The 26,197-nt window shown below is 43.2% G+C and overlaps 2 protein-coding genes and 1 long non-coding RNA gene across 26 annotated transcripts in view; 1 reads left to right on the top strand and 2 right to left on the bottom strand.

Annotated features, from left to right (window-relative positions):
- Nucleotides 1-4,260, bottom strand: part of SOS1 (SOS Ras/Rac guanine nucleotide exchange factor 1) — a 52,722-nt gene extending 48,462 nt beyond the window's left edge. For 2 of the 4 annotated variants that reach the window (XM_030490697.1, XM_030490698.1), the window contains exon 1: nt 3,727-4,235. In XM_030490697.1, the coding sequence (XP_030346557.1) occupies nt 3,727-3,813 (87 nt within the window). In that variant the 5' untranslated portion in view covers nt 3,814-4,235. Of the gene's footprint in view, nt 1-500; nt 1,858-3,726 lie in introns of those variants that run through there. The other 2 variants (XM_030490694.1, XM_030490695.1) reach the window with 2 other exon arrangements.
- A 92-nt stretch (nt 4,261-4,352) lies between these two features.
- On the top strand, nt 4,353-8,077 carry LOC115609941. The gene is made up of 3 exons (XR_003992055.1): nt 4,353-4,524; nt 5,230-5,441; nt 7,325-8,077. It is a non-coding gene; the product is annotated as an uncharacterized LOC115609941 (long non-coding RNA).
- Nucleotides 8,078-8,752: 675 nt separating this feature from the next.
- MAP4K3 (mitogen-activated protein kinase kinase kinase kinase 3) overlaps nt 8,753-26,197 on the bottom strand; it is a 79,377-nt gene continuing 61,932 nt past the window's right edge. For 15 of the 21 annotated variants that reach the window (XM_030490704.1, XM_030490708.1, XM_032920031.1 and 12 more), the window contains 9 exons: nt 25,569-25,629; nt 25,365-25,482; nt 23,090-23,148; nt 20,382-20,485; nt 19,451-19,622; nt 16,715-16,783; nt 16,504-16,596; nt 15,354-15,424; nt 10,523-12,744 (listed from right to left, as the gene is read on the bottom strand). In XM_030490704.1, the coding sequence (XP_030346564.1) occupies nt 12,403-12,744; nt 15,354-15,424; nt 16,504-16,596; nt 16,715-16,783; nt 19,451-19,622; nt 20,382-20,485; nt 23,090-23,148; nt 25,365-25,482; nt 25,569-25,629 (1,089 nt within the window). In that variant the 3' untranslated portion in view covers nt 10,523-12,402. Of the gene's footprint in view, nt 10,254-10,522; nt 12,745-15,353; nt 15,425-16,503; nt 16,597-16,714; nt 16,784-19,450; nt 19,623-20,381; nt 20,486-23,089; nt 23,149-25,364; nt 25,483-25,568; nt 25,630-26,197 lie in introns of those variants that run through there. The other 6 variants (XM_030490710.1, XM_030490715.1, XM_030490709.1 and 3 more) reach the window with 3 other exon arrangements.

The raw sequence follows: 26,197 nt of genomic DNA, 5'->3' as shown, positions 1-26,197 counted from the left end.
GAACTCTTTGTCAGCTACAGCTCCCTGAGCACTCTGTAGTCACTGAAGCAGCTTTTCTTGTCTCTTTTGCTCCATGAAAGATACAGAAGACTGTACCATACATGGAGTACCTGAAAGCACACGGTCTGGAACAGTTCTTTTAACTGAGGAAGCAAATCCCCCTCAGCTGTCAAGCCGCATCAGTCCAATCATTTTGACCACAACAAATTCGGGCAGCACCGCTTGTTAATTGCTCAACTGATTCCAAACAACTCAAGGTACACAAATAGTGTAATATCTGTGTGGCAAGAAAGTTCTGTTTTTTCCTCAGTCATTGAATTGCTCAAGGTATCACTCAGTAAGGATGATACACTCTCTACTGTAAAAACCAACATATCAGGGAAGAAGCAGGTCAATAAGTATGCAGATTTTGACTGCATAAACAAGCGTTATAAAAGCAAGATGAAGTCACGAGGAAAGATGTTTAGGAAGAAGTATCAAGAAAAAGAAAAAAAAGATACATTTTATTCTGGTCATAATCCATTAGCAAAGGAACACCAATGTTGGAAGAGGCATCACTCTGCAGGTGTCCCGAGTCCATTTTGCAAGGTGTGTTAGAAGTCTCTATGTCTGAGCACCCAAGAGCTCTGGTGTTTCACGTGTCTTGAATCCCCCATCTTCAGCTCCAGCATCTCACCTTCTTTCCATCTCCGTAACTACGATTTCAAACACCAGCTGTTATTCTTACTTCCTTTTCTTGTACCTCATCACCACGATTACTGTCTTTCATCAGCAACCAAGGATTTCTGCAACACTCTTCTTTTGCTGCTTCAAAATAACAGTGACCAGGCAGAGAAGCATCTCAGCACACATCTTTTTCTTCTTAACCGAGTACAGCGGAGTCTATCTTGACAGCATCTGAAGGAGAATTGGAAGAAGAGGGATGACATTATGATCTGAATGGTACAAGAGCTGCCTTTTGTAAATGCAGCTTTTCAATGCAAATACAGTTCTACGGTTAAGGTTCACATCTAATGAAATACAAGGCATGCTCTCCTAAGAATTTTTTAATGTAGGAAGAGACTTATTCTTTATATTCTTGGTTTTGTTGCTTAATAAAAAACCAGAATCAAAATAATGCATTGGGGGGAGAAAAAAGCTATTTGCAATGATTCAACAATACCTATTTTTTAAGCAAGTGATTCTGAGGCTGTAGTTTGAATTCCCCATTACAAGCCAGCTCACAGTTATAAAAGGGCAATGGCATTTTAATGATTCAGTACATGTGTGGCAGCTTCCTCCAATAGCTGCAAACACTCCATCCTGGTATATACACTTTAACAATGTTAAATTAAATGCCATGCTCCTCATCAGAGATATTAATTTTACATGGGTCTTCCCAAACTATCAGTATTAGGTCTCATTTCCAGCTATGCAGGAAATCATCACACCCCTGTTTGTGCATCTACCTGCTTTCAAGGTGGAGTTCAGAAAGCAGCTTGCTGTCACCACCTGAGTGTCAGCATCTGGTCAGCTAATGGGGGGAACGAAGGAAAGGTTCTCCTCTAGTAAGAACAGGATGTACATGAGCTTCAGGTTATCTGAGTCCTACTGAGATAGCATGCTCTGGCAATTCAGCAGACAAAGCCACCATGTACTAGTTTCCCTGCAGTTCTGCCCTTTGACCTCACTGGCATACGCTGCCGCACTCTCTAGTCCCACATGCTGGTCTCCAGGTACAGCTCAGGTTTTCGGCTAGCAGAGCAAGGGGTCAGTGTCTCAAACCCACTGGCTGCAAAGCTGCAGTTCTGCACCTGTCTTGTGAACAATGACAGACGACTGTCAGAGCAAGCATGCTGCAGTCTTACTGGTTCTACCTGCCACCTCTGACAGGTTCACTACTTTATGGGGTCTTTATCACAGCTAAACACCCCAGCCAACACTACTTGTACCTAGTAAAATACTCAGTTATGTTTCTCCATTAATGAAGCAGCCATTAAGATAATAATTTAATATTTTCATCTGTTCTTTTACAGTTTTTCTGTAACTCAAGTATTTGGCTGCTTGGTAAAACAGATGACAATATGGACAGATTTTCCATTTCTACCTTTAGAGGGACAGCAATAGTAAGCAGCAGAAGACTGTACTTCTGGAGCACAGGGGGCAATAGCCTGAGACACAGGTGGTGATGTCACAAAAAACTGAGGTCAAAAGAGTTAACACCTGCCAGACAGTTGCAAATTTGAGTGTGAAGTCTTCAGAACTAATTGCACCTCACTCCTGCTATCCCTCTACCCATAGTAAGAAACAGAGCACAGCACAACATAACCAAGACAACTATACCTTGCAGGACCAGTTTGTCATCTGTGGCAGCTTGTCATCATTGGCCTTCACTGTTGACTTCAGACTCCACAATTCTTTTTCCCCCCAAGGAATTTATCCAGCAGCAAGCATCTTCAACGCAGGGTAACTCCACAAATGGCTTGTCTTCTTGGGAAGAAATCTTGCACTTCAGATGCAGCAAGTAATTCCAAAGTCTTAGCTCATACTTGCCTCCAATTCTCAGTCTCTGTCCTCCAGTGATTAGCAGTGAGGGTCATTCCAAATTTAATAAACCTCTGCTACACCATGGAATAAACCATCCTCCAAAGGAATGAGCTCTTGCTGGTTGAGACCTTGGGTAGCTCCAGTTTCCAAGCAGGTTTCAGCTGGAGGGCTGTCCAAGTGCTTACAAGCACCACAAGAAGCAGCGAGTTGTACAGTTAGCTCAGAAGTATAGTTTCAAAGAAGTGACTACTGATCAGGGATAAGACACTAATAGCACATGCCACAGATGAGACAAGCAAGAAGACTTCCAAGAACTGGCTGAAACCACAGCGTTGGAGACCTCAAAGAGCATGCCCAGAAAAGCGAGGCAATACATTGTAAGAGGAAATTAGGAAGAAATACTGAACCAGTACAACTGCAACATTCGAGACTTCCAATCCATATAGAGGATGCAAGAGCTCAACTAGCCCTAGCAGCGAAAGTTGCAGTTAATCCCTGTAACTAGGCAGACTCATAAAGCATCGCTCTGTACAACTAAAAAGCATCAAGTTCTGCAATCCGAAGCCAGTTCAAGCAATGGTGTCAGAAACCTCTTGTTTCTTAAGCCTTCCACTTGCTGGGCTCTGGCTGCAGAAGTGGAAGAGGAGCCCTCACCATTTTTTCTCTCTTCCAAATACTTTCCACACCACAGGCGCAAGCTTCACCATCCCGAGGGAGCAAGACGTGCTAGCTTGTCCTAATGAAGCCTTCTCAGCAGAAAGGTATTTAAACTAAGAGAAGCTTAACTTAAAGTCATTAATACCAAACACTAATTAACCAAAATTCTCTCAGCAGTTCCTCATAACGAACACCCCCCCCGAACCGTGTCACTTCTGGGAGCGCAGCAGAAACCCGCAGCAGCACTACTTGCTTCCTTCTCGGCGAAGGGGGGCCGGGACCCGCCTGTCCTTTAACCATATTTTATCTACACGGCTCCATCTGTCACAGCATCGCCCCAGCGCCGGAACCCGCGCAGGGCCGCCAGGACCCCTCGGCGGCGCCCGCTGAGGCCGCCGGGGTGGCACCGCCTGAGCCCCGCCGAGCCCTAAAGCCGCGCTGGGAGCGCCGGCCGGCCCCGCTATAGCCCCAGCTCGGCCGAGGGGCGGCCCACCCTGCGCCGAGGCCGCGGTCCGAAGCCCCCCGCTCCCACCCCCACCTCACCTTCTTGAGGGCGGGCACCAGCAGCCCCCGCCACTTGGGCGCGTTCTCCTCGCTGAAGAACTCGTAGAGCAGCGGCTGCGCCTGCATGATGATGCCGCCGGGCCCGGCCCGCTCGGGGAGGCGGGCGGGGCGGGCCGGGCAGGCCGGGCCGGGCGCAGGGAGAAGGCCGCCGCGGGAGGGCTCAGTGCCCCTCAGCAGGAGGCCCGGCGGCCCCCCACCGCCGCCGCCAGCACCGGCGGCAGGCCCGCAGCGGCGGCGGCGGGAGGAGGCGGCGGCTGCCGCATTCCCCGCCCCCGGCTCTCGGTGGTCGCCCCGGCAGCGGGGAAGGGGCAGGGCGGCGGGAGGGGACGGCGGGAGCCGGGTCACGCGGCGCGCGGGCCGCTGAGGGGCGGGGTCGGGCGCCCGGAGCGCGAGCGCCGCCGCCGCCGCCGCCGCCTCCCCGCTCTCCAGGCTCCCGTCCTCGCCCGCACGGTGGAGCGGCCGCGGCGCAGGCGCGGAGCAGCGGCGCCCCCAGTGCAGGGCCGCGCCTGCGCACCGGCGACGCGTGGTTGGAGCCTTCCTCCCCTCTCCGGCGGAAGTGACTTGAGGCAGCGGCCGCGCCCCCCTGCGGGTGGGAGGTGCGGGGGGCCCAGCGAGCTCCGTGCTGCCCCCCCGCGGCTGCCCCCCGCCACTGCAGCGCTGCCGGCCCGGGGTTAGCAGGGGCCAGGCGCGGCCCCCGGGTAGGAGCTGGGAGGGTCTGGGGAAGAGAGAGGGGTTTGGAGCCCTGTCAGAACCCCCAGTGGAGCTGTGCTCGGGCAGGTGAGGCCCCTCCGCACCTTTCTCCTGGCTGGTCCCACTGTGGGCATGCTGATAATGATGCCCCCAAGGCTTTGCTCCCTGTAGACCACGGCTGATACTTACTGCGTATCCTGGGCTGCATCAAAAGCAGCGTGACCAGCAGGTCAAAGGAGGTGATCCCGCCCCTCTGCTCTGCTCTTGTGAGCCCCCACTTGGAGTACTGCATACAGTTCTGGTGTCCTCAACATAAAGAGGACATGGAGCTGTTGGAGCAAGTCCAAAGGAGGGCCACAAGGATGATAAGGGGGCTGGAGCACCTCCCGTATGAAGACAGGCTGAGAGAGTTGGGGCTGTTCAGCCTGGAGAAGAGAAGCTGCGTGGAGACCTCATAACAGCCTTCCAGTATCTGAAGGGGGCTACAAGGATGCTGGAGAGGGACTCTTCCTTAGGGACTGTAGTGATAGGACAAGGGGTAATGGGTTCAAACTTAAACAGGGGAAGTTCAGGCTAGATATAAGGAAGAAGTTCTTCCCTGTGAGGGTGCTGAGGCGCTGGCACAGGGTGCCCAGAGAAGCTGTGGCTGCCCCATCCCTGGCAGTGTTCAAGGCCAGGTTGGATGGTGCTTGGAGCAACCTGGTCCCTACCCGTGGAAAGGGGTTGGATCTAGATGAGCTTTAAGGTCACTTCCATGACCTTAAGATCATAAAATTCTATGATTCTCCACAGCCTCCCTAGCCAAGGGTGACCTGCAGCAGAAGGAGATGGCATCTGCCTGTGACAACCAACAGTCTGCTCAGAGCTGGAGGCAGTGGGGTGGTGTTACTCTTCCCTGGAGAGCTCTGTCACTCGCTGTTGGAAAGACAACCTCATCTCACCTGGGGACCAGGATCAGAGATAAACACACACCCCATTCAAGCAGCACAAGAACAGCCTCAAGGGTGAGTAGTAAGCTTTTTTTTGGATAAAAGGGCAGAAAAAGCAAAGCTGGGACACAAATAAACCCCAGTGGTTTAAACAGGACAAAGTCCATGGTGGTCTGCAGAGTCTGGCAGGGCAGAGGGAGGAGGGTGATGCTGGAGATGAAAAGCAAGTTATTGTGCTCTGCTTTGTAAGGCAAAGGGTCAGGGAGAGCCCAGGGACTGGGAGAGGAAACAAGTGAGCTGCTGTTGGGGAGCACAGAGAGGGACAGATGTATGAAAACCTTCACTGGTCACTGGAAGGAAGGTTTAGGACCAGCTTTTCAGTTGGGAGGAGAGCAAAATACTTGGAGTCTCTCTTTCTCAAGGACTGTTTGTGCAGACAACTGTCAGGAATGGTATGTGTGTTGGGAGGCTCACTTAATTGGTGTTTGTGCAGTGCTCTGAGGACAGGGGATGTTCTTGAGCAGTACTCTAGCACGTAATGGATGGAGCCTCTTAGAAAGACCTGTCTTCACCACGCAGCTCTGCCTCAGGTGTTTTTCCTCCAGACAGTGCTGTCTGAAAGAGTCAGACTTCAGCTTGGAGTTTGCAGGAACAGGATGACAAAGTGGAAATATTCATGTCTCAGAGCTATTTGCTTGGTCTAGCAGCCTGCCTGCACATTCAGGAACACCATCACAGCATCTCACAGACTGCAGAGCTGCTGCGCTCACTGCCTTATGATGAAAAAGCAGTCTGTTGAAGTTTAAATCTTCAGCTGCTCCAAGTATGTGCAACACGGTGTAAAACTGCACCAGGGCTCTGTTCTCCAGCCCCTCCATTTGGAGATGAAGGTACCAGGACTTCTAAACACCAGTGAATGGTTTAGAAGTGGTTTAGCATCTCTTTCCTTCAAACAAACCAGCATCAGGTAACGTGAAATTGCCAACACCGTGGTTGGTTGGTTCAAATTTTCACTAAGACCACAGGACAGTCAAGGCCAGAGCTCTTCCTCTACCCAGAGTCACCAGCGCCACCAGCTGATAGTCTTCGTCTCCTGGTTTTCAGTGCCCCCTGCCTGGCACTGGAGTTTATTGGTGCTGACAGGCAGTTTGGGTTCCTCACTCACCTCCATCTGATCATACAAACTCATTTCATGTGCTGCAAGGGAGGGTGCAGCTTTGCTTGGAAAGCAACTAAACAAGACATAACTATCTCCAGGGCTGTCTGAAGAGCGGTTGCCTCACTGCTCATGGCAAATAAACCAGCCTATGTAGCAGGATGGGAAAAGTCTTGTGGGTCCACTGAAGGGCAGAACACAACTGAAGGCAATAGGATGCTGTCCTGAGCCACTGGCTTTAGGGATATGGTGAGAGGAGTTTAATCATGAGGAGACAGAGGAAGCTCAGTGGCACGAAGAGGTACAAGGAGAGAGGTAGTGGGATGATCGGCTCTTACGTCAAGAGGATGAGACTCGCTGATGTTGCTGCCAGGAGCAGAAACCAAAGGCCGCAGCCAGTGCAGTGGTATGCAGGTGGCACGGGGACACTCAGGATCCCCCTGTGCTGCGGGACGAGGAGGAGGTGAAGGGTCATGGCAGCCCTTCACCAGACTGTGCTGAGGACTGGCTAAGCAATGTGGGCTCACCAAGCATTACAACACCCCTTTAAACACCAGCAGCTGCCATGGGAAATTTGAGGCACTGCCAGGAGCTGACGATGGTCTGTATTCAGCCTCTAAAACACTGCTAGGAGCAGCCACCTGTCAGAGAAATGCAACAGGGACCTGAATTTGAATGTGTTGGATTTAAATGAGCTATAAAGGGAAAATCTGCACCCAAGGAGGTGCTGCCCAAGGAAGGAAGATCCCTAGCAACAGTAATCCACCTGTACTATATTGAATCTGACCACCCTCTTTTTCAGGTCATCAGATCCTGTTTCTGACAGGCGCAGGCAGCACTGCATGGAGAGAGATGCAAGAACAGGACAAAAGCAGTGCCCATTCCCACGTCCTCTCAGCTTCCAGGAGCACTTTTGCAATAAACCCAACCAACCTCACTTCTTTATGCTCTTTAAGAAAGCTGAGTTGGACTGAGACCCAACTGAACCCCTGCACTGGTCAAACCTTGCTGCTAGGTCGGTAAATGCCACATCTTGCGGCCACATCACAACACACTTCTGCCCATAAGGAGCCAAGGCAGAAAGCAGCATGGAAGGGGCTGGGAAGAGAGAAGAAAGGGGAAGCTGCACAGGTTGTTAGAAAAGCTGTGTCAACTAGCTGTAGGCAGAAGCCTTGCTCTAACCTCATCATGCCTGTGATTTGGTTTCCTGGCTCTGACTGCCCCCGTCAGTCAGTCACACACTGGTCATGGTCTTGCATCAGGATTGGGGTGGTGGAAGCTCCCACTGAAGTGGCTCAAGGAAATTTTCAGTTCATGGCAATAGCCCATCTAGCAAAGGAGATCAGACATCCAGATTTCAGGGCTTAGCAGAGGGCAGCTGCCAGCCGAGGAGCCAAGCAGCTCAGGATTGGGGAGAAGCAGTTTTGTGACACAGGCTCCAAATCCTGCAACAGGACAATTCCTCAAAAAGCAGGAAAGCAAAGATTTGAGACAAGTGTGCCCTAGGACAACGCTTCCCTTCCCACATGCCATTACCCCATCCTCTTTATTTTTAGCTCTTCCAGCTGCATCCCAGCATGCATCCTTGTACCAAAAATGCTCAACCGGGATAAAACCCACTATCCTTTAGCTCCTGTTGCCTGTAACCCAGCAATGGCCCAACAGCCCCAAAACAGCAAGACACTTGGCCACAGCTGCTGCAGAAACCCCACAAGAGGAAGCATGTTTACAGCACATCAGCTATACTGTACTTGGTTAAAATTCAGCTACTTCGAGCACATCAGAGTGAGGAGCAGTCCATGGGAGGCAAGAGAGAAATCTCCCCTGGCCAGCAGCACTAGTATGCTGTGCAACATGCACAAGTCCTGGCCTTTTCTGGGAATTCAGCTTCTCGGCAGCAGGGCTTACATTACCACCTCTCCCACAGGGCAGAGCTGAGGTTCAGTGCAAGGGAACAGACGAGATGGGGCCAGCAGAGGCACAGAGCTTAATCCCACAGGCAGAAAATAGCCCTGCTAAAAACAGATAATTAGTTTTGCAATGAACAGAGGTGGAAAAGCAGGTGATGAAGGGAAGGAATCAAGCAAACTGGAACTTGGACAGACTCCTCTCAAATACATACATCCATTGCCTAAAGGCTAAAAGGGTATTAATGCCTACGCTCAAGTTCTAGCCTAAATTGAGTTGAGCTACAGTGACCATTCATACATTCAGAAATGCCCAACTTCTGTGTTTGGCACAAACATTTAATAGCAGAATTCAAAACTCAGTATGTTCCATTTTAGTCTTATGTGGAAAATTAGTGCAGGTAATAATCTAATTGTACAACAACATGTTAAAAAAAGTTTATTTTACATTATATACATTAGGGAACATATTTCAATTACTAATCACAACAATAATGCAGGCCATAAATCACTTTAAATTTAGTTTGGTTTTAGTGTATATTATCACAATAAAATATAAAGAACATATACAAAAAAAGGAGTCAAATGTGTGCATTTTGCTAAAACTTGGCATTTACATACTCCATTGGAAAACAGCAATCAAAAATACTTCTGATCAAAACTAAGTTCCTGTGATGCGTAGTAACCATTGTATTGTTTCAATGAGGTAGTAACTAAATTATTTTGGCCATGTGTTAACATCCTAAAAATCAAGAAGTGTGAAAATGATTATAAGGCCAAAAAAACCCAAAAAGTCAAGAATGGCAACATCTTTGAGCCATTTCCACAATGTGGAATGTTGCTCCTTTTCATTATGATATGAATCTATTTAGTAAGATGAACAGTAATACTAATTTTTATCATTGTATACACTAATAATTCAAACACCTATTGCAGTGTTACAGCCAGGTACCACTAGTCTGGGACTGACACCCACCCAGAAAGTATTGTTTTCAAGCATAGAGCAATAATCATAAGGAGAGTTTTAATTAAATATAAAAATACAGGTGTTTAACTGGTTTGTTTCACAAAGAAAACTACCCAAGTAAACTAAAAAAAGGAACTTTGAAGCCCAAGTCATATCCACAAAGTCACAGCTTACCTTTGTGACTAAATACATCACATCTCAATACATTGTGCAAACATGAACACCAGTGTGTTGCATCAAAATTAAAACAAGATTGTAATCTGATTACAGCCTTGGTTACAATTTCTAAAAGTTAAGATTTATTTGTATTAGTAAATTACATATAATAAAATACAATAGTGTTGTTAAATGTACTATATTTGTTGCTAGCATCCCACTTTATAATAAACACAGGAGAAGTCCTTAAAATAGTACCCCGATTTTGTTTTTGCATCCTCAGTGACTTTTACATCTGTACAGGTAAGACACTTGTACGTAACAGGGGGGCTGCTATCTACAGAAGTCAGTGTAGGTCTTCAGCAATAAGTTTCACTGAAAAATACTGCGTATGTACAAAGATTACATAACAGTAAATTAAGCACTTCTGTGGTATTGTAATGCCTATGTGTCCATACCACAAACAATTCTTGTCTTCCTCTCATGCCACAATAAATTATGAAGTAACTGAAGTGGGGTTACTGCAGCTTCTGTGCAATTTCAGCCAGCCATGGATGCTGCTGCAGCCGGAGTGTTCTCTCATCATGGTGAGCTGCCTTGCCGTGCCCTTTTCTCAGTAACTGTTCTCATGCCCTGCCAGGATATATAAATTGCTGTTGGCTGTTGGGTTATCCGTCGGCCTACTCTCCAGCACCACAACCCTACAATGAAAATAATAGAAGAGACATAGTCAAATAAACTTTCATTTTAAAACATCCCTGGATATAACTGTAAATATTCTTTCCCAGGATCCATCTGACTGGTCGTCATTTCTCTTTCCCTGGAGGCCTCTAGTTCAAAAGCCTCTAAAAGCAAGGCCAAGCTCAAAAGCTAGATCAGGGTCTCGTCCAAATAAGGTCTCCAAGGATGTCCACAGCCTCTCTGGGCTCTTACTGCAGTGTTCACCTATCCTCACTGTGATGTTTTCTCCTCTTTTATCCAGCTGGAACTTCCCTTGCTGCAAGGTATGCCTGTTCCCTCTCATCCTTTCCCTGGGAGCTTCTGAAGAGGGTTTATCACCCCCCTACTGCCTGGGCTTGTGCTTCCCCAGAGCTTTGCTCTGGTTCTGGAAGTCATTAGTCTGCTCTTGGCCATTGGACAGGACAGATGACCAAAGCTGATTCTTCTGTGAGCATTTCCAGTCTTTCCCTGAGCCCATGTAACCTAAATCCAACAAAACAGAAGCTTCCTCCAGCTCTGAAAGCCCCAGAGACAAAGACCTGCAGGCTGAGAGTCCTCGAGGAAAGGACTGCTATTTGCAGAATCCTCTCTCTCACTCTTTTCTTGCCACCCACTTTTGACCAGCATCAGAGACAGGAGATTGGGTTAGCTGGACCTACACTGCAACTGCAAAGACTGTAAGGGATGTCCTAGATCAGACCTTTGTCATCAAAGGAGAGAAATCAGCAGCACAATTCTGTTTCACAAACTGTTTGAGATTTTTTAATCAGGCAAGGACTGCTAAAATTGCTAAATGGACCATGATGTTCCTGTTTGAATTCTCCTCCAGAAACACCCTGTAGTGAAGGTAGATTGTGGGAAATTCAAATCCATCTATTGTGCATTCACACAAGGAGAGGTTGCTTGCTTCAAAACCAGATCTCTCAGAAAACCTACCCTCTGCTCAATGTGCTCCACAAAGGGAATGACACCTCATGCCATGAGGTGTTTCCTGCTCACTGGGAGAAAGCAACACACAAGCTCTTATCAGAATGATGTCAGTTTTTTGGCTTCTCAGAAGCCCAGTTCCTATGAACTGCCTAGGAAATGATGTGTTACTGGAAAAAGGTTTCACAGCTCAAGCACGAAATATGACAAAGCTGCATACAAAATAGTATCTGAAGAAATTGGAATGGATGTTTATTGCAGTGCAATAAACACTGTCTCAGACTTGGGAGACTATTACGGCAAGCCAGAAATAGATGGAACTGTATTTGGGGAAGAGGACATTATTTTTCCATGTGGTGTCATGCTCCATTCTGAAGTCAGACTCGTTTTTAAATTAAGCTGTGAGACAACTAAGAGAAATGACATAATAAAGCTGAGCTCCATGCACACCTCACTGGAGCAGAGAAAGTAGAACCCTCAGGTCACAGATGAGTATTACTTACAACTACCCATTACCAAGGAGTTATCAGGTATCGCATGTAAGGCAGAATCCTCAACCCCCAGCCAGCAAAAACTGCTTGTAGCTAGCCCATAAAGCCACAGCACCATTCACTGCTGTTGATGTTATGGATAATTATAGGGCTGTGCATCAAACATGGAAAAGCAGAATAATGGGAAGGCCTTTGGTTGATGTGAAGTTTTCTTGGTAGTTCTAAGATGCCACAAGAAAGTGAGTTTACTGCGAGTCACGCAAGACACAGGAAATTCTCAAAAGCAAAATTAAAGCCTATCGTTGCACTTCATGTGAATCCATTACTGGTGAAACCATCATGTCAACATGCACTCCCCTGAAGACAAAACTTCTGCTGTTTTTGTGGCTGTTGTAGAAGTACAAAGTTTGACAGCACGGCAGAGAACGTTGAGGAAGTCTGTGACACTCCTAAAATAGCAGTTACTGACTCGCCAAGCTGGTATCTGATGGGTCAGACACGGTGTTAGTGTCTTGCAAAGCAGGCGCCAAAGAACAGCTACTAATTGGGAATTACCAAGAGCTCTTACAAAACCTGAGCTGTCATGCTGGGAGGACAATTGGTAGAGTTCATTTCTGGGGGTGAAAGTGAGGTATTTAAGTATTTTTTGCATTTGTCTCAAGATGTAAGATCTTGATGAGCTCCTGCAGCAGAGCATCTGAAAGTGAAGATTTCACCAAGTTAAACAAAAGAGTTCCAGCAGAAAAAGGAAGACACTCCTGGAGATTGTAACTGCAGCCAAAAAGGAACTTCCCAGCATGGATGAGTGCTTCTGGAAGCCCACAAACACTTTTAGAAGATTATTTTTTAAGGAAGAAGTAGAAAGGTAGACATGCACAAAGAAATGAGTAAGGTGGCTATAAAAGGAATCACAAGAAAACAAGCAAAAAAGAAATTGTAAAAGGTAGGAGGAACACAGACTCTTCATTCTAGCATGCCATGTTTGCTTCTCTTCATACCTGTCAGATCCCAGAAGCCTGAATATCCTCGTATTATCAGAAATTTCTTGTGTGATCTAGACAAAAATAAGACAAGGGTTTACACGTTAAGCTCACAAGTGTTCTTACTGTTTTTAAAATCAACCTAGAGAAAAGAACTGACTACAACTGATGTTACCAATTTACTGCTGATTTAAATCAGCTAGAGAATTTAATGCAATTATCACTTTTAAATGAATCTGAAAGTTTCCTGTAATTTCTGCCACATCTGTGAATTCCTCTGGTAGCAACTGCAAGTACGACAGCAGGGTTCAGCTCAGCATCTGAGCTCCTGGTGCAATTCTCTTCACAGCCATGACTGAAATAGGTAGCTGTAGGGTGCAACTTGTCTCACTCTAGAGTAGATCTCCAAAAAGGGTCAGGTAAATCACACATAAAATGTATTTTATTGAAATTCTGAATCATAGTAAGAATGCAGTACATTCATATTCTGAAAACCTTAATAGAAACAATCTGACTTGTAGTACTTTGCCCACTATGAAAAGAAAACAGTATTCAGACATTTCAGAGTAGTGCAATAGAGCTGTTTACTGCAGGTGAATTGTACTTGTGATACATCTTTATGATCAAATGAATACCAAAGCACCAAAGAAAATATGATGCTAATCAATAAAGTCAGCTGAAGCCCACTGCATACTCAAAAGCATATTGAGTCACACCATGAATGAGCAGCGGTGTTTACAAAGCTCCTTTTCCACACAGCCACATTTCACATTCTTCAGGAAAAAAAAAAAAGAGATTCTTCTTTCCAGATCCTAGTAGCTAAGTCAATTCATTTCTGGTATAGACAACTCACAAGAGAATATTAATTCACAACAATTAAGTTCCCCGCTTGGTTAAGAAAATTACTTCCTCCCTGTTGTGGGGTTGAGTCTGCACAACCTTAGCCCAAATTTTGAGCATCTTGTCTCAGCATTCACAGAGTTCCCTGTTTCATTCTTCCCATTCAATCAAACTACTGTGGAAGGTCATGGTTGTAGAAGGAAATAACTTTGCAAGCAGCTCCAATCATCCCAAATTAGACCAACTGACACTGGATTAGGGAACCTGAACTAATAACTTTTATCACACAAGCATGCTGCAAAGTTAGGTTAGTCAGGTTTTTGTCCCATATAATCACTTCCTACATACTGAATCGTATAAAATGCCCCTAAAAGTAACAAATATGGTCAAGATCTGAGCCTGGTAATGCAGGCTTATCATACTAGAGATGAAAATTAGTTGGTTGGGGGTTTTTTTCTTATTAGCTGTAGGACAAGCAGGAGAAATGAGGAATTAAAAAAGGCCTGAGAGCTTACCCTAGACATGTTCTACAAAGAAAAAGTTTTGTGTGGCTTGCTGACAACAGCTCAGTTCTGCCTTCTGTTCTTCATCTAGGTGCTGGCTTTGGCTTGACAATAACAAAGCAAGAAGACAGAGTTCCTTCTGCTTTACATAAACAATATAAAGCATTCACTTGTGCTGCAGCACTCTGGGGCATGTCCTCTAACAACTGGATCAGAGCTACTGAGTGCCAATGGGTGGAGTAATCCACTGAGCCTTGTAGGGAGTCTGGAGTTGGAGAAGTGCCAAGTGGCATCATCTCCTTCTCACGGTCTGTGCTAACAGCAGGGTGCTGCAGTTCACCATTAAGAGTTCTTGGGAGAAGGACAATCATGCATGCAAACATGCACAGATGCCACAAGAACCATTTGCAGACTTGGAAATAAGTAGTCTGACTCTAATCTTTGGTCCAACTTACCACAAAAAGCAGCTTACTGTCAGCACAGATGAGGTCAACTGTGGCTTTGTGCGCGTAAATGTAGTTGTATCACAATGCAGAATATCTAAGCTTGGCATGGTATGACTGTATGTGTACCTTAAAATATATTATTTATAATGAGCTCAACTTCTCAGCCAACATGACACCGATGAAAAACTGGTGAAGTTTGTAAACATTCTTTAATAACAAAATTAAGAGACTCATTAGAATACTACAAAGCATTTCTACTAACAGAGATGCACAAGGTCTGAAGCAAGAAAAACACAAGGGAGTTGGGAAAGTAATTATAATGCTTCAACTATGTCTAAAAATGCCATCAAACTGGCTGAAAAAGGACTACACAAATTTTAGAAAAAAAACTCTTTAGGTCAATCTGGCATTTCTCTTCTGAGAATGAAAAATACTTCTTATGAAAGCTGGGTACTAAAATCTTCAAAGTATTTGTACACCAAGAGAACATGGAAGAGACTAAAAAACAACAGGCAACTCATTCAACACTGAGAAAAAAGCTAAAACTCAGCAGAGGAGTGTGCAACCACTAGCAAAGCCCAAATTCTGGTACCCACTTGTAAGAGGCTAAGGGACTGACACTGGTCTTCAAAGCAATTTGAGATGAAGGAATTAATGTTACCAAGACTTAGGCTTGGATATTTTCAATGGCATCATGGCCTGGTCTCTTGTTGCTTTCTGCTTTGTACGTCGTAAACTTGACAGGGGCTCTTGTATAGCTTCACTAATTAGTTTGTAGCTTATGAAACATGCTTAGAATGAGACTGCAGCTTCCAGGTCTAACCTAGGAAGTTACTGTGTCCTCTACCTGGCTTATATTAGAAGCTAGAATTTGAAGCAAAATGTAGTACTTACCTCATTTGATCTAAAACTCCTTCCTTGCATACCGTGCTTCCAGAAGGCTAACACACTGTCTTGTAGACAGACTGGTAACAAAGAACATTGGAATCAGTTTTGAGGCATAATGTCAACTCGTGCTTTTAAGGCCAAAAGTATATGACTGCAATTCTGAAATCGGTACATGTATGTTTTAGTCTATCACGTTCACCCACACAGACTGCAGAATGTCTCACAGGAATCACTGAACCTGCCTCAAAAGTAGCTGCATTTATACATTTTTTTGTTTAAGGTGCAGGGTTAAAAAATATTCCCACCCAACCAGAAAGATTTCTAAAACATTTCCCAGCAACTATTGGCTAATACAGTCCTTCAGCAACAGCAACGCAAAGCTTTAGTGTCTTCTACTTCCCAGCCCTTCCCCTTGTCACACACAGAGTGAGAGACACCTGCATTTGAACCCTGTTATAGGAAATGGGTCTAAGGCCTCCCTCAAAGAGAGAGCAAGTGTGTAGGTCCCCAGGAAGAATCTGTCCAATCTGCATCCAGCATCCTGCCTCTGGGCAGGTAATGCAGGGAAGAGAGCAGAGGTCTTTGGAGGCCAGAACAGGACACTGGTAGCTTATTTTTGACTAGAAGAGAGGAGACTACAGCAAGTCCAGAGGTTGAGGAAGTTGTAGATTGTGATGAGGTCACCCCTCGGCCTTCTCTAAGCTGAACAAACCAGGTGGCCTCAGCTGCTCATTGTAAATCTTGCCCTTGAGACCTTTCTCCATCTTGATTGCCCTCCTCCAGACACACTCCAATACTTTGATGTCCTTCTTATACTGACACACCTAAGACTGCCACAGGGGCTGCATCAGTGCAGTGTAGAGTGGGACGACCACCTCCATTGACCGACCAACTATGCTGTGCTTGATGCGCTCCAGGACATGGCTGGCTCTTTTGCCTGTCAGGGTACAGTGCTTACTCATGCTCAGCCTGCCATCAACCCAAACCCCCCGATCTCTTTCTGCAGGGTTTCTCTCCAGCCTCTCATCCTCCAATTCACACATATAATCAGGACTACCTTGTCCCAGATGCAGAATCTGGCACTTGCTCTTGTTAAACTTCATATGTCTCTCTAGTTTATGCAGATATTCAATATTAATAATGAAATCCAACTTACCTATTGATTCAATCTGAAAGTCAAACGTGAGCTCCGATGACAGTTTGCGGCTGGATTTTAACTTGCCTTGCAGACTCACTATTTTTATGCAGCCTAGACAATAAATAGGACATGTCAATCAAGAATCAATCTTCAATAAATGACCTAATTTGAAGACAGACAGTATGCATGTACATGCATACGTATGTATTTAGTTGATACCAGAACTTACAATCCAAACACACCAAAATGGTATCTCTCTCCAGCTGTGTTACATGTACAACACTTGTCTCTGTAGTGTCTATAAAAAAATGACAGTGTTAGTTCATAACATAAATTAGCATGAAATCTGAAATGGAAGTTCTAGAGATTGAGAAAATTTAATGGGTTAGTGTGTTTCCATCTACTTAAAATAATCATCTTACATTTATCTTCTCTTAGAGAGACATGTCCACTTATCCAACATGTTGACTGTGACAGGAAAACTGAAGCTGTAATATTAAAGTATGGACTTAATCCAGCCTTTTGTGAGCCAAGTCACAAAAGCAAACTCAAGTCTACATTGTTCTCCCTATATTATCTGTTGGTGAAATTTGATATTGCTGTGGCAAAAAAGGGCAGATATATGAAACTGCCCATACTAAACCTGAATGCTGTTTCATTCCGTTTTGCTGCTGCTGCTAGGGACTTTAATATTAGTACTTAATTCCTGCTGCTATTTTCAGGTTTTCCATCCCTAATCTTCCAAAAATAGGGGATTATTTCTTCCTTCTCCAAACTCTTAAAAGAAGGGTTACACTCCTCTCTTCTGCATTACAGCTGCAGCAGTCTCCATCACAGTAAACAAGGGGATCTGACCCATCAGTGATTAGCGGACACATCAGCTCAAGAGAAGTATAGTTTTGGTCCATTTGTTTGTTGACATTACACAAAAAGCAGCTCTTACTAATTCAGCATTACTGCCAGCAATTCTGTAGGTGTTCTTTCATACAGAAAAGAGAAACTCATTACATCTGTTAGAGATGAGAAATGAGAGCATGTTACCTAAAATACAAAAGCAGCTTTCAGTTAAATAATAAAATCCATGGTCCTGTTGAGAAGCAAAAAGCTTCTCAAGGATGATGGCAGAAACATGCTCCTTGAGATGGTCCCTCCATCTCTTTTTTGCTATTTGTCTTGGAAGGTATACGTTTATGATCTTAACCAATTTCTAATGCACGGTCTTAACCAAAGGTGGATATAGCCATGATGAAAGCATGCAACAGAAGGACTGGAGGACATACATCTGTGCAACCACATTATGCGATGTGGAAACATGCACTGCACTTGCTGAAGCTATCAGAAGGATGGCACAGGGAGAAACCCCCTGCAGTGGAGTTTCTGCCAGCTAATTTTTTTTTAAACATCTTTATCAGACATTTACAAAAAATGTCAAATGTCAAACAACAAACATTACTGTGGAAGCTGTGTGATGGAAGCTATTTGTCACCATATTGTACACACTTTCCTCATTTAAAAAACACTAAAAAATCCATTTCATTGCACTATCGCTCTCCTGCCAGCAGGGGACAGGAACAAGCCAATACAACGTGAGGGTTTAAATTAGAGTCAAATAAAGAGGAGAAAATAAAAACATAGACGCAACACGAGAACACACAAATGACTCAAGAAAGTTAGAGAAATGTGTCTATTTGGAAGACACAATGCAATGTTAAATTTTCTACATAAAAAAAAACCCCAAACCCCCCAAAAAACCCAACCCAAAAAAACCAAACCATGAACCATGAAGGGATTACTATTCATAGAATGGGCTGGGTTGGAAAGGACCTTAAGATCACCTAGTTCCAACCCCCCCTGCAATGGACAGGGACATCTTCACATTGATGCAGACAATACTAACAGAAGAATGACAACACAACATTAGGGGTCAAAATTTCTCTTCAGCGTGCTACTTTTATGAACTCTAATCAAGTTACAGAGTTACATGAACAGATACATGAGTGTGAAAAGAAAATGCACTGTCTGGCATAGTTAAGTGTACTCTGAAGTGCATTAATCGGCCATCCACTGATCACTTTGTTTTTTGTAACTGTGCTTTAAAGCATGTCAAAATCTGATGCACTTTTCAGCAGCAAGAAAGCCAGCAGGCATCTTTGTAGTGGAAACTGTTCTTAGTGAACTGCATGACACACAATCAGCCAGACATGTATATGCCAGCAGAGTGCTATATATAAATTCATCATGCATCAACAAGGGCTCTATGCCTGGTAATAACAAAGCTATTTACTGCTTCTACACCTGGAAGCTATGACTGGGGTCAGCTGTTTCTAGGTTTAGGGGGGAACCTTGCAACTCTAAAAATTAATTCTTAGAACACTTCTTTAAGATTATTTATAGTGATGCTCACATGATGGCCTCCTCACTCATGGTGCACAGACAGGTAGCTGGCTCCCTGCTACCAGCAGTCCTAATCCCTTTTGCTTTCCATAAACATGGGGAGAATAGGAATTTGCTCTCTCTCAGGAGGAGACTGATAACACCATTTCTAATCAAACTGGCTTATTGCAGGAGAGCCAAACTACACCTACAGAGATGTTGAAAGAAATTGTTCAGAGTGCAATTCTATTAAAATCTATTAAATAAACTGACATCATGCTGCCAGGGTAGAGCGCAGAACAGCACGGTGCGTAATAGTAAAGTACACTCTGATTTATGGAAATGCAAGAAACCACAGCTCCATCTTCTGCTGTATTCAAAATCAAGAAAGCCAATCAGTTCAACAAGTAGAAACATCCAGAAAAAGTGTATATGCAAGCAAGTACAACCAGATTTAAACAGAACTTACAATGATCACTTAGCCTTAATGATTTAACCATTAGTTTTCTCAGAGGAAACTACCTTTTCAGTGCTTCAGCTGTAACAAAAGAGCGAGGAACATTTCTGAATGCAATTACAACAGTGTACAAACCTGTTTCTGTAAACCACGAAGAGGTAGAATTTGGGTTGACAGTCTCAAACTTCACCACCTGGTTGAAGTCTCTTCCTCTACTGACACCAACACAAACTAAAGGGAATTCTTGCTCAGGGACTACCAGCATTTCAAACAATCTCAATGGACAAGGTACAGGAAAATCTATGTGCTAGATTAAGAAACAAAAAGAGGTATTAGAAGGAAAACAAATTTAGTCTTGAGTCACTATTAGCTATTTAAACTGTATGGTAAATTTTATGCCATACATTTTATAAAGTTAAATTTATTTATTACTTCAGATAACAGTAACTGATAGATGCAAAAAGCCTGGGTTAACAGGGTTAAAGAGTCTTCATGCCAATTGAGTTAAACTAAAATAGGGTATCTTCCATCACATGTGTCCTGTGTAGCTGCCCACAGATGACAAGAGTGGTATACCCATCACTGCTCCCCCTGGCTATGGAGTCTCTATGCCTTGTTTCCCAGGCTGATCAAGTTATAGTGGCTGCCTCCCTATGTGACTCCACCCTGGCTCCATCTCTTCAGATGGTGTCAGATGGGGAGATAACAAGCATTTCTGGGCACCTCCAGTGCCACGAAGCATAAAATAAGTGGCCACCTTCTCTCTGGTATGGCAGCAAGCTGGACGTTAACCCATGTTATCACTCCACCATGTCTCAGCCAGTTTTTTACTGTGCAACTAAAACACCATGTTCATGGAGAGAAGTGCACCACAAAACCATGAGCACTTCTATAAATATTTTGAGTCAGTTAAATACATATTACATATTTAAATAGCTATTTTCAAAGTAATTTAAAAGAAACCAAGAGAAAAGTGTATTAACTCCAGAAATGGTTGATACTTAACAAGTCATTAAAAGATAAATAGAACTGAACATGAGAATATTTCACCTTATTATCATATTACCTTGATTAACATAAATTTTTGCATTGGTTCAACCCATTCTAACAAAACAATGCTAGACTGTAGTGCTCCACAAAGGTACTTGTGGCCTGTGTAGGGATTCCTCACTGCCAAAAAAGGAGAGGTAGAGTACATTAGTGTACAATACAAGCAAATACAAATAATAAATAATTTCCAAATAAATTACAGTCCATACATTTGTTTTTGTGTTTTGGGTTTTTTGTTTTTGTTTTTTTGGTTTTTGGTTTGTTTTGATTTTTTTTTTTTTTTGTTGGGTTTTTTTTTTTTTTTTTGTTTTGTTTTTGTTTTTGTTTGTTTGGGTTTTTTTTTTCAAATCACCACCACCACCAGTCCAATCTTTTATATAAGGAAGCTGCTGAAAAGTCAACAACCACACTATGAAAATCGTGACAGTAAGCATGTTGGAGCATGGTATGTCCTTCCACTGGGCATGAACAGCTAGTAGCTGTTGCCAAATTAAGCCATTACTCTAAAGAGCACTATGTTATGTTTCATCTCTCCAACTCTATGTTTAGGTTTGGTTTCTTTTTTAGACTGACAGATGAAATGTACCATTTTAGACAGTCCTTAAAAAAAAAAGTTGCGTGCATATATATTTGAAGTATCTTGCTCTACCATGTTGGTTTGCCTAAGCTATCTCCCAATCATCATGAGAAGCAGTTAAAGAACGGCTTTTTCTATGACACACAGACAATTATCCAGTAGGCACTTAACTATCACTGTCCCTTGAGAACTGCTCAGCGGCCTTTCAAGCACTGTCACAGTGAGTATGAAATCCAAGAGTTCTGTATTTCTGATGAACACTTCTAGATCAGTAGGAAATTTGTGTTTTTTTAAAGTGACATCATCTATTTTCACTCAACTCCTGCTCTTTCATTGTTTGTCAGAAGCCAATTAAAAATTGGAAGAGAACAATAAAGCTGCAAAATTGGGCGCTGTGAAATCTGAAGTTTCACAACTTTAATTCTACAGTATTGACAAAATTCCACTCCTTAAGCACTGCCAGCTTATCAAGACAAACAAGTGTTACTTCACACTTTGTACAACTACATCTAAAGTCCAGATTTCAAAGGACATCAGGCAATGAACAACAGAGTTCAGATAATGAGCTTCTACAGTCAGTACTATCTACATAAGTAAAACATGCTTATGCCACCCTACTGCCAAGAAAATCCACTAGCAATCCCTTGGCACCTTAGACATCAAAGTCTAATTTCATTAATCCAACTTCTCACTCAACATCTGTCAAACTAACTGCAAACAGCAGCACATAACACCTGGTGTGACTCTTGGTATGGCTGAACTCAGCAGCAGCAAACACAAACCATGCAATTACCACCACCTGTAAGGTGGAGAAACAAGACCAGAAGTTCTTGTTTTTTTCTGCCTCCTGTGGCACTGCTGCTTCCCCCAGGCCAAAGGGATACTTATGCTGCCAGCAGGAATGCTGCAGCTCAGGCTGCAGGTAATAAGTAGGGCAGGAAAGGGGAATCTATTATTTCTCCCCTTGGACGTGCCTTTTGCAGCCATCCCTGTTGCCATCACAAGTTACCACTTACTCCTATCATAGAAGGAGGATTCCAGGCTTATTAGGCTAAACTATCTCTGCATGCCAAGACAGCAGACCCCTCTTGTGATGCCAAGTCCCATAGCACTCTTCTTCAATTCTGTGCCTGTTAGTGCAGAATCCTAAGATTGCAGAGGAGCACACCACCAGGTTTCTCATTTCATAAACAGAGACCTGAAAGCATATGGACTTCCAAATTAATTTTCATGTCAGAAACCAGCATTCCTACCTACTCTCATCCTGCTCACTCCACCTCTTCAGGTGTTCCCTTCAGCATCCATTACAGCTTGACTAGATGCCTCAATTAGGGCAAGGCCTGAACATACACAGTCCATATTGTTAATTCCCTACCACACCCTAGAGAATCTGCGTACCAGAAAAAGTCAAGTTTTAACAGGTGAGCTGGACAAAGAAGTGATAACAAACACCAGATGTTTTAGCAATACTGGGGAGACTTTTGTCAGGATAGATGACAGATGCTCACTTACCACTGAGCCTCTGAATCTCCTGTGTAATACAAATCCTCACACCAAACATTTGATTACAGAACACCCAGGCGAAACACTTCCAGGGACAAAAGCTTGACCCCAAGAGTTAACTTTCCTGGTTCTTTTTAATACTACTTTATTTTACTCTATTTGCTCCCAGCCCCCTTTTAAAGCATGTCTTAACACAGTGCTTTGAACACACTATAAAGGCTTCAGAGACAACACTGTCCTCAACTGAAAATACTCCTTGCTTTTTATCATCCAATATTGATAACTGGAACTTGTGCTAGGAAGTCAAGCTACCTAAGCCTAGGCTACTTAAGCCTGATGGCAACCTCCTTAAGTCACTCCATCCATGGAGATCAGGTTCTTCCTGAGAGCTGGTTTAAACAGGACATGCATTCTGCTTCTCCGCATTTCCTAAGAATTGTCCTTAAATATAAAAAGCAAAACGGGAAGCTTTCACTGCTTAAACTCAAGGACTAACCTGAATGAGTTCACTGTCTGCAGATGCATCTTTTCATAATAATGATGAAAGTCTCTTCTTCCATCACCTCCTAAACCTGACTCAATAACCTTAATACTGCCATCATTTGTACTGCTTCTTGGCATTTATTCTGCAGATCTTTACTTACCGACGCAACACTTCTGACACCATTTAGTATCAGGAATTTTTGTAGACACTGCAAACTTCCTACAAGATACAAATACAGAATTATTGATCAACTTAAAACAATTGAATGAATTTGCTTTTTAGAGAGCTGTTGGTGGAAAAGTATATTTGCTCCCCGGAAAAACTAAGTATATATTTATTTGTGTATTTCTTCTCAAAATGACATGCCTAGAACATACATGGTGGTCCCACTGGTAGCACTGAGATGCTGCTAAGTTATGCAACATTATAAATGCAGTGAAAAGTCAGGAATGGAAAGGAATAGATACCTCAGTACCTTCAAATGTCATTTACCACTATCTCTTGCTATTATATGTATTTATACATATGCCTGGGATAGTCCATTGGTACTCCCACAATCATTCTTCTTTGTAATGCTGTAACTTACTACATCTTGTGCTGGATACTACACCGACAACACAAAGGCCTCTCTTGTCCCAAGCACATTATTACAGTTTGAAGACAAGACATGTGGACCCAAAATGTGTGGGAAATGATACTGTACTAGATAGCTTCCTTGGAGTGACAGATAAATGTTGCAGTCAAAGCTATTTCACAGCCTTTCAAATGAAGTTGTCCAGAAATGACCAATAATGCAGCAGGACTGAGCAACGAGTACTGCTCACAGATTTTGTTTGGAAGAAGTCATGGAAGGTTTGGAAGAAACTGTTCAAGGACACTCCAGGGAAAGAAGCTGGAAAGTAGACTTACCACAGACATTTTCTGCTACTGAATGTTTGCTTGCCTACCAAGTACTGTAAATTGAGCTTAGACCATTTTGCACATGAATATACGAACCTCATGAATTACTTTGAATTCTATTTTGTTTTGCATTTTCTCTACCGAAAACTTTGCTTTTAACATCTCTACACTGATATAATAATGCTCTTCTTCATGCTTCAAATGTGCTTCTGTCAGGCTAAATCTTACTACCCTGATGCCTTACAGCAAGGGATAAAACAGCAAAATGGATTATCTAAATGAATCTCTCCTGTCTTTGAAGGACTGGCTTGGTGCTCACACATTCAGGTTGTGCTGCATTTTTCTAGGGAAGCAACATGACCGGACAAGAAATTTTCTGAGCCCTCTACAGCTTAGGTGAGGTGTCATTCCAGGCTAAATGCAGTCTGAAGGTCTCCCTCACATGATCCCTGATGATAATTATGGTTATTAGTCCACTGCTGATGCAGTCCTCATGCCAAAGTCAGTTTGGAATAGACAGGAGCAGAACAATGGCACAGGCACACAGAAGACAACAATTCAAAGCACAAATTATCTCTTAGTTAATTAGCATTTAGCCTCTAGGAAGAACACAATTTTCAGAGGAGTGCTGCACCATTATGTTTGCAGATGACTGAACAAGAAGCCTTTCCTGAACCCAAGAATTAAATGTTAATAGGCCGATAATAGAACCAAAGATGGCAGAAAAATCAGGTCTTCTATAATACAATTTCCTAACAGAAAGCCTCTTATACAAGAAGAACCAATGATTCCATATATATTTTAAGAATCAAAAGCGTCTCTGCAAACTAGATTAGTGTTACTATCTATTCCTCTTGGATTTTAATGGGCTTTTAAGGCTTGCTTTGGCAGCCAGCACTGCAGTCTCTCGGATTTTGTATGCACTTGTTAGTAAATATGGCTGGAGGGACTGCATGCACAATGTGCTGTAGGCATCTAGGACAAAAAAGTATCTTCTACACTGGCCTGCGAAAAATGACTAGCCAATGAAGAATGTCAAATCTGCACTCCAGTTCTGTTCTTTTCAGCCTACAAAATAACCCATGAGCCTATTCCCTCTGCAGTAAGAGATTACACATCCCCAATTTTTACTTTTAAGTAGAATGGAAAGATAGGGTCCAGAAGTAACTAACATAAGATCACCATTTATACTTGCCTGAAATATCAGAGGTACAATACAGACTCTAGATCTTGTTTAGCATCAAGAATAACAAGGCCTAACCATACTAGACTATACCTGAAAAGAGCTATGCCCGGAAACAAGAGGCTTCATGACAAAAAGCTAAAATGTACCAAACCCCATTTATCTAATAGGAGTATATTCATATCTTGATTCACGTAAGTTTAGAGGTCCACCCACTGATTAATGTCCTCAGGAGTTATTCATGACAAACTGTGAATAGAGCTCCATGTTATTTGGTATTTCCACAGTTTCACAAGCATATTCTGAACTCCCAAATTAAGATATTCTGATATATCTGACGACATGTATTTACCTGGGAAGTATTCTGTCAGGGAGTTTATGTGCTGGGATAGCAACAGGTAACTTCTGCATTTGCCTTGCATAATCAAAGAGTCCTGGTAGATTATGGGAATAGAGCTGAGAAGCTTTACCTGTTAATTAGAAAACAAAACCACACTTCAAATACAAAACCAAATGTTTACCACCAATACTAGTCAGAGATAGCACAGTAACTTACCAGATATTGATAACAAGCAATTGTTCATGACATATAACCACGTACACCTTCGAGGAAATAGCTGATAAAGGAAAAACAAAGAAAGAAAAGCATTCAATTTGATACACACTAAATGTGGACACATTAAGTTGATCGATTAATATCTGCATAGACGACAGGACAAAACTAATATTGACTTGCTTTTTGTAGCAGAAATTAGCTTAAGCCAAGTAATGTTTACCTGGATTCCAGAGTTAATTCAGAGTAAATCTTAGGCACACACACTATATTTAACATACACATTAACATTGAGACAATTAGCACATTTTATATTCATGTCTTCAAGAATACTATAATTAGCCCATGAGACATCATTATAAAGATCAATCAATCCTTTTAAAAAAAGTTTTAAACCCACCAAACTTTCTCCTTCAAAAGGAGAAGACCTTAACAATAGTAAACTTCAGTAAACAAAGCATGTCAACAAGCCATAGCCCTTCTAAAGCCTGCGACAGTCCAAATCTCTTGAAACAAGTACGACTGGCACTTGAAGGGACTCTCCATCCATGTATGATTATATATTTCATTTAAGTGATCAAGGAGTGCAAAAATGGTCAAGGCAGAATTGTTGTCAAATCCCACAATTACTA

Source organism: Strigops habroptila, chromosome 6 (genome assembly GCF_004027225.2).
Source record: "Strigops habroptila isolate Jane chromosome 6, bStrHab1.2.pri, whole genome shotgun sequence".
In the NCBI taxonomy this organism is placed as follows: Eukaryota; Metazoa; Chordata; class Aves; order Psittaciformes; family Psittacidae; genus Strigops; species Strigops habroptila.
This window is presented reverse-complemented; position numbering and strand designations above follow the sequence as displayed.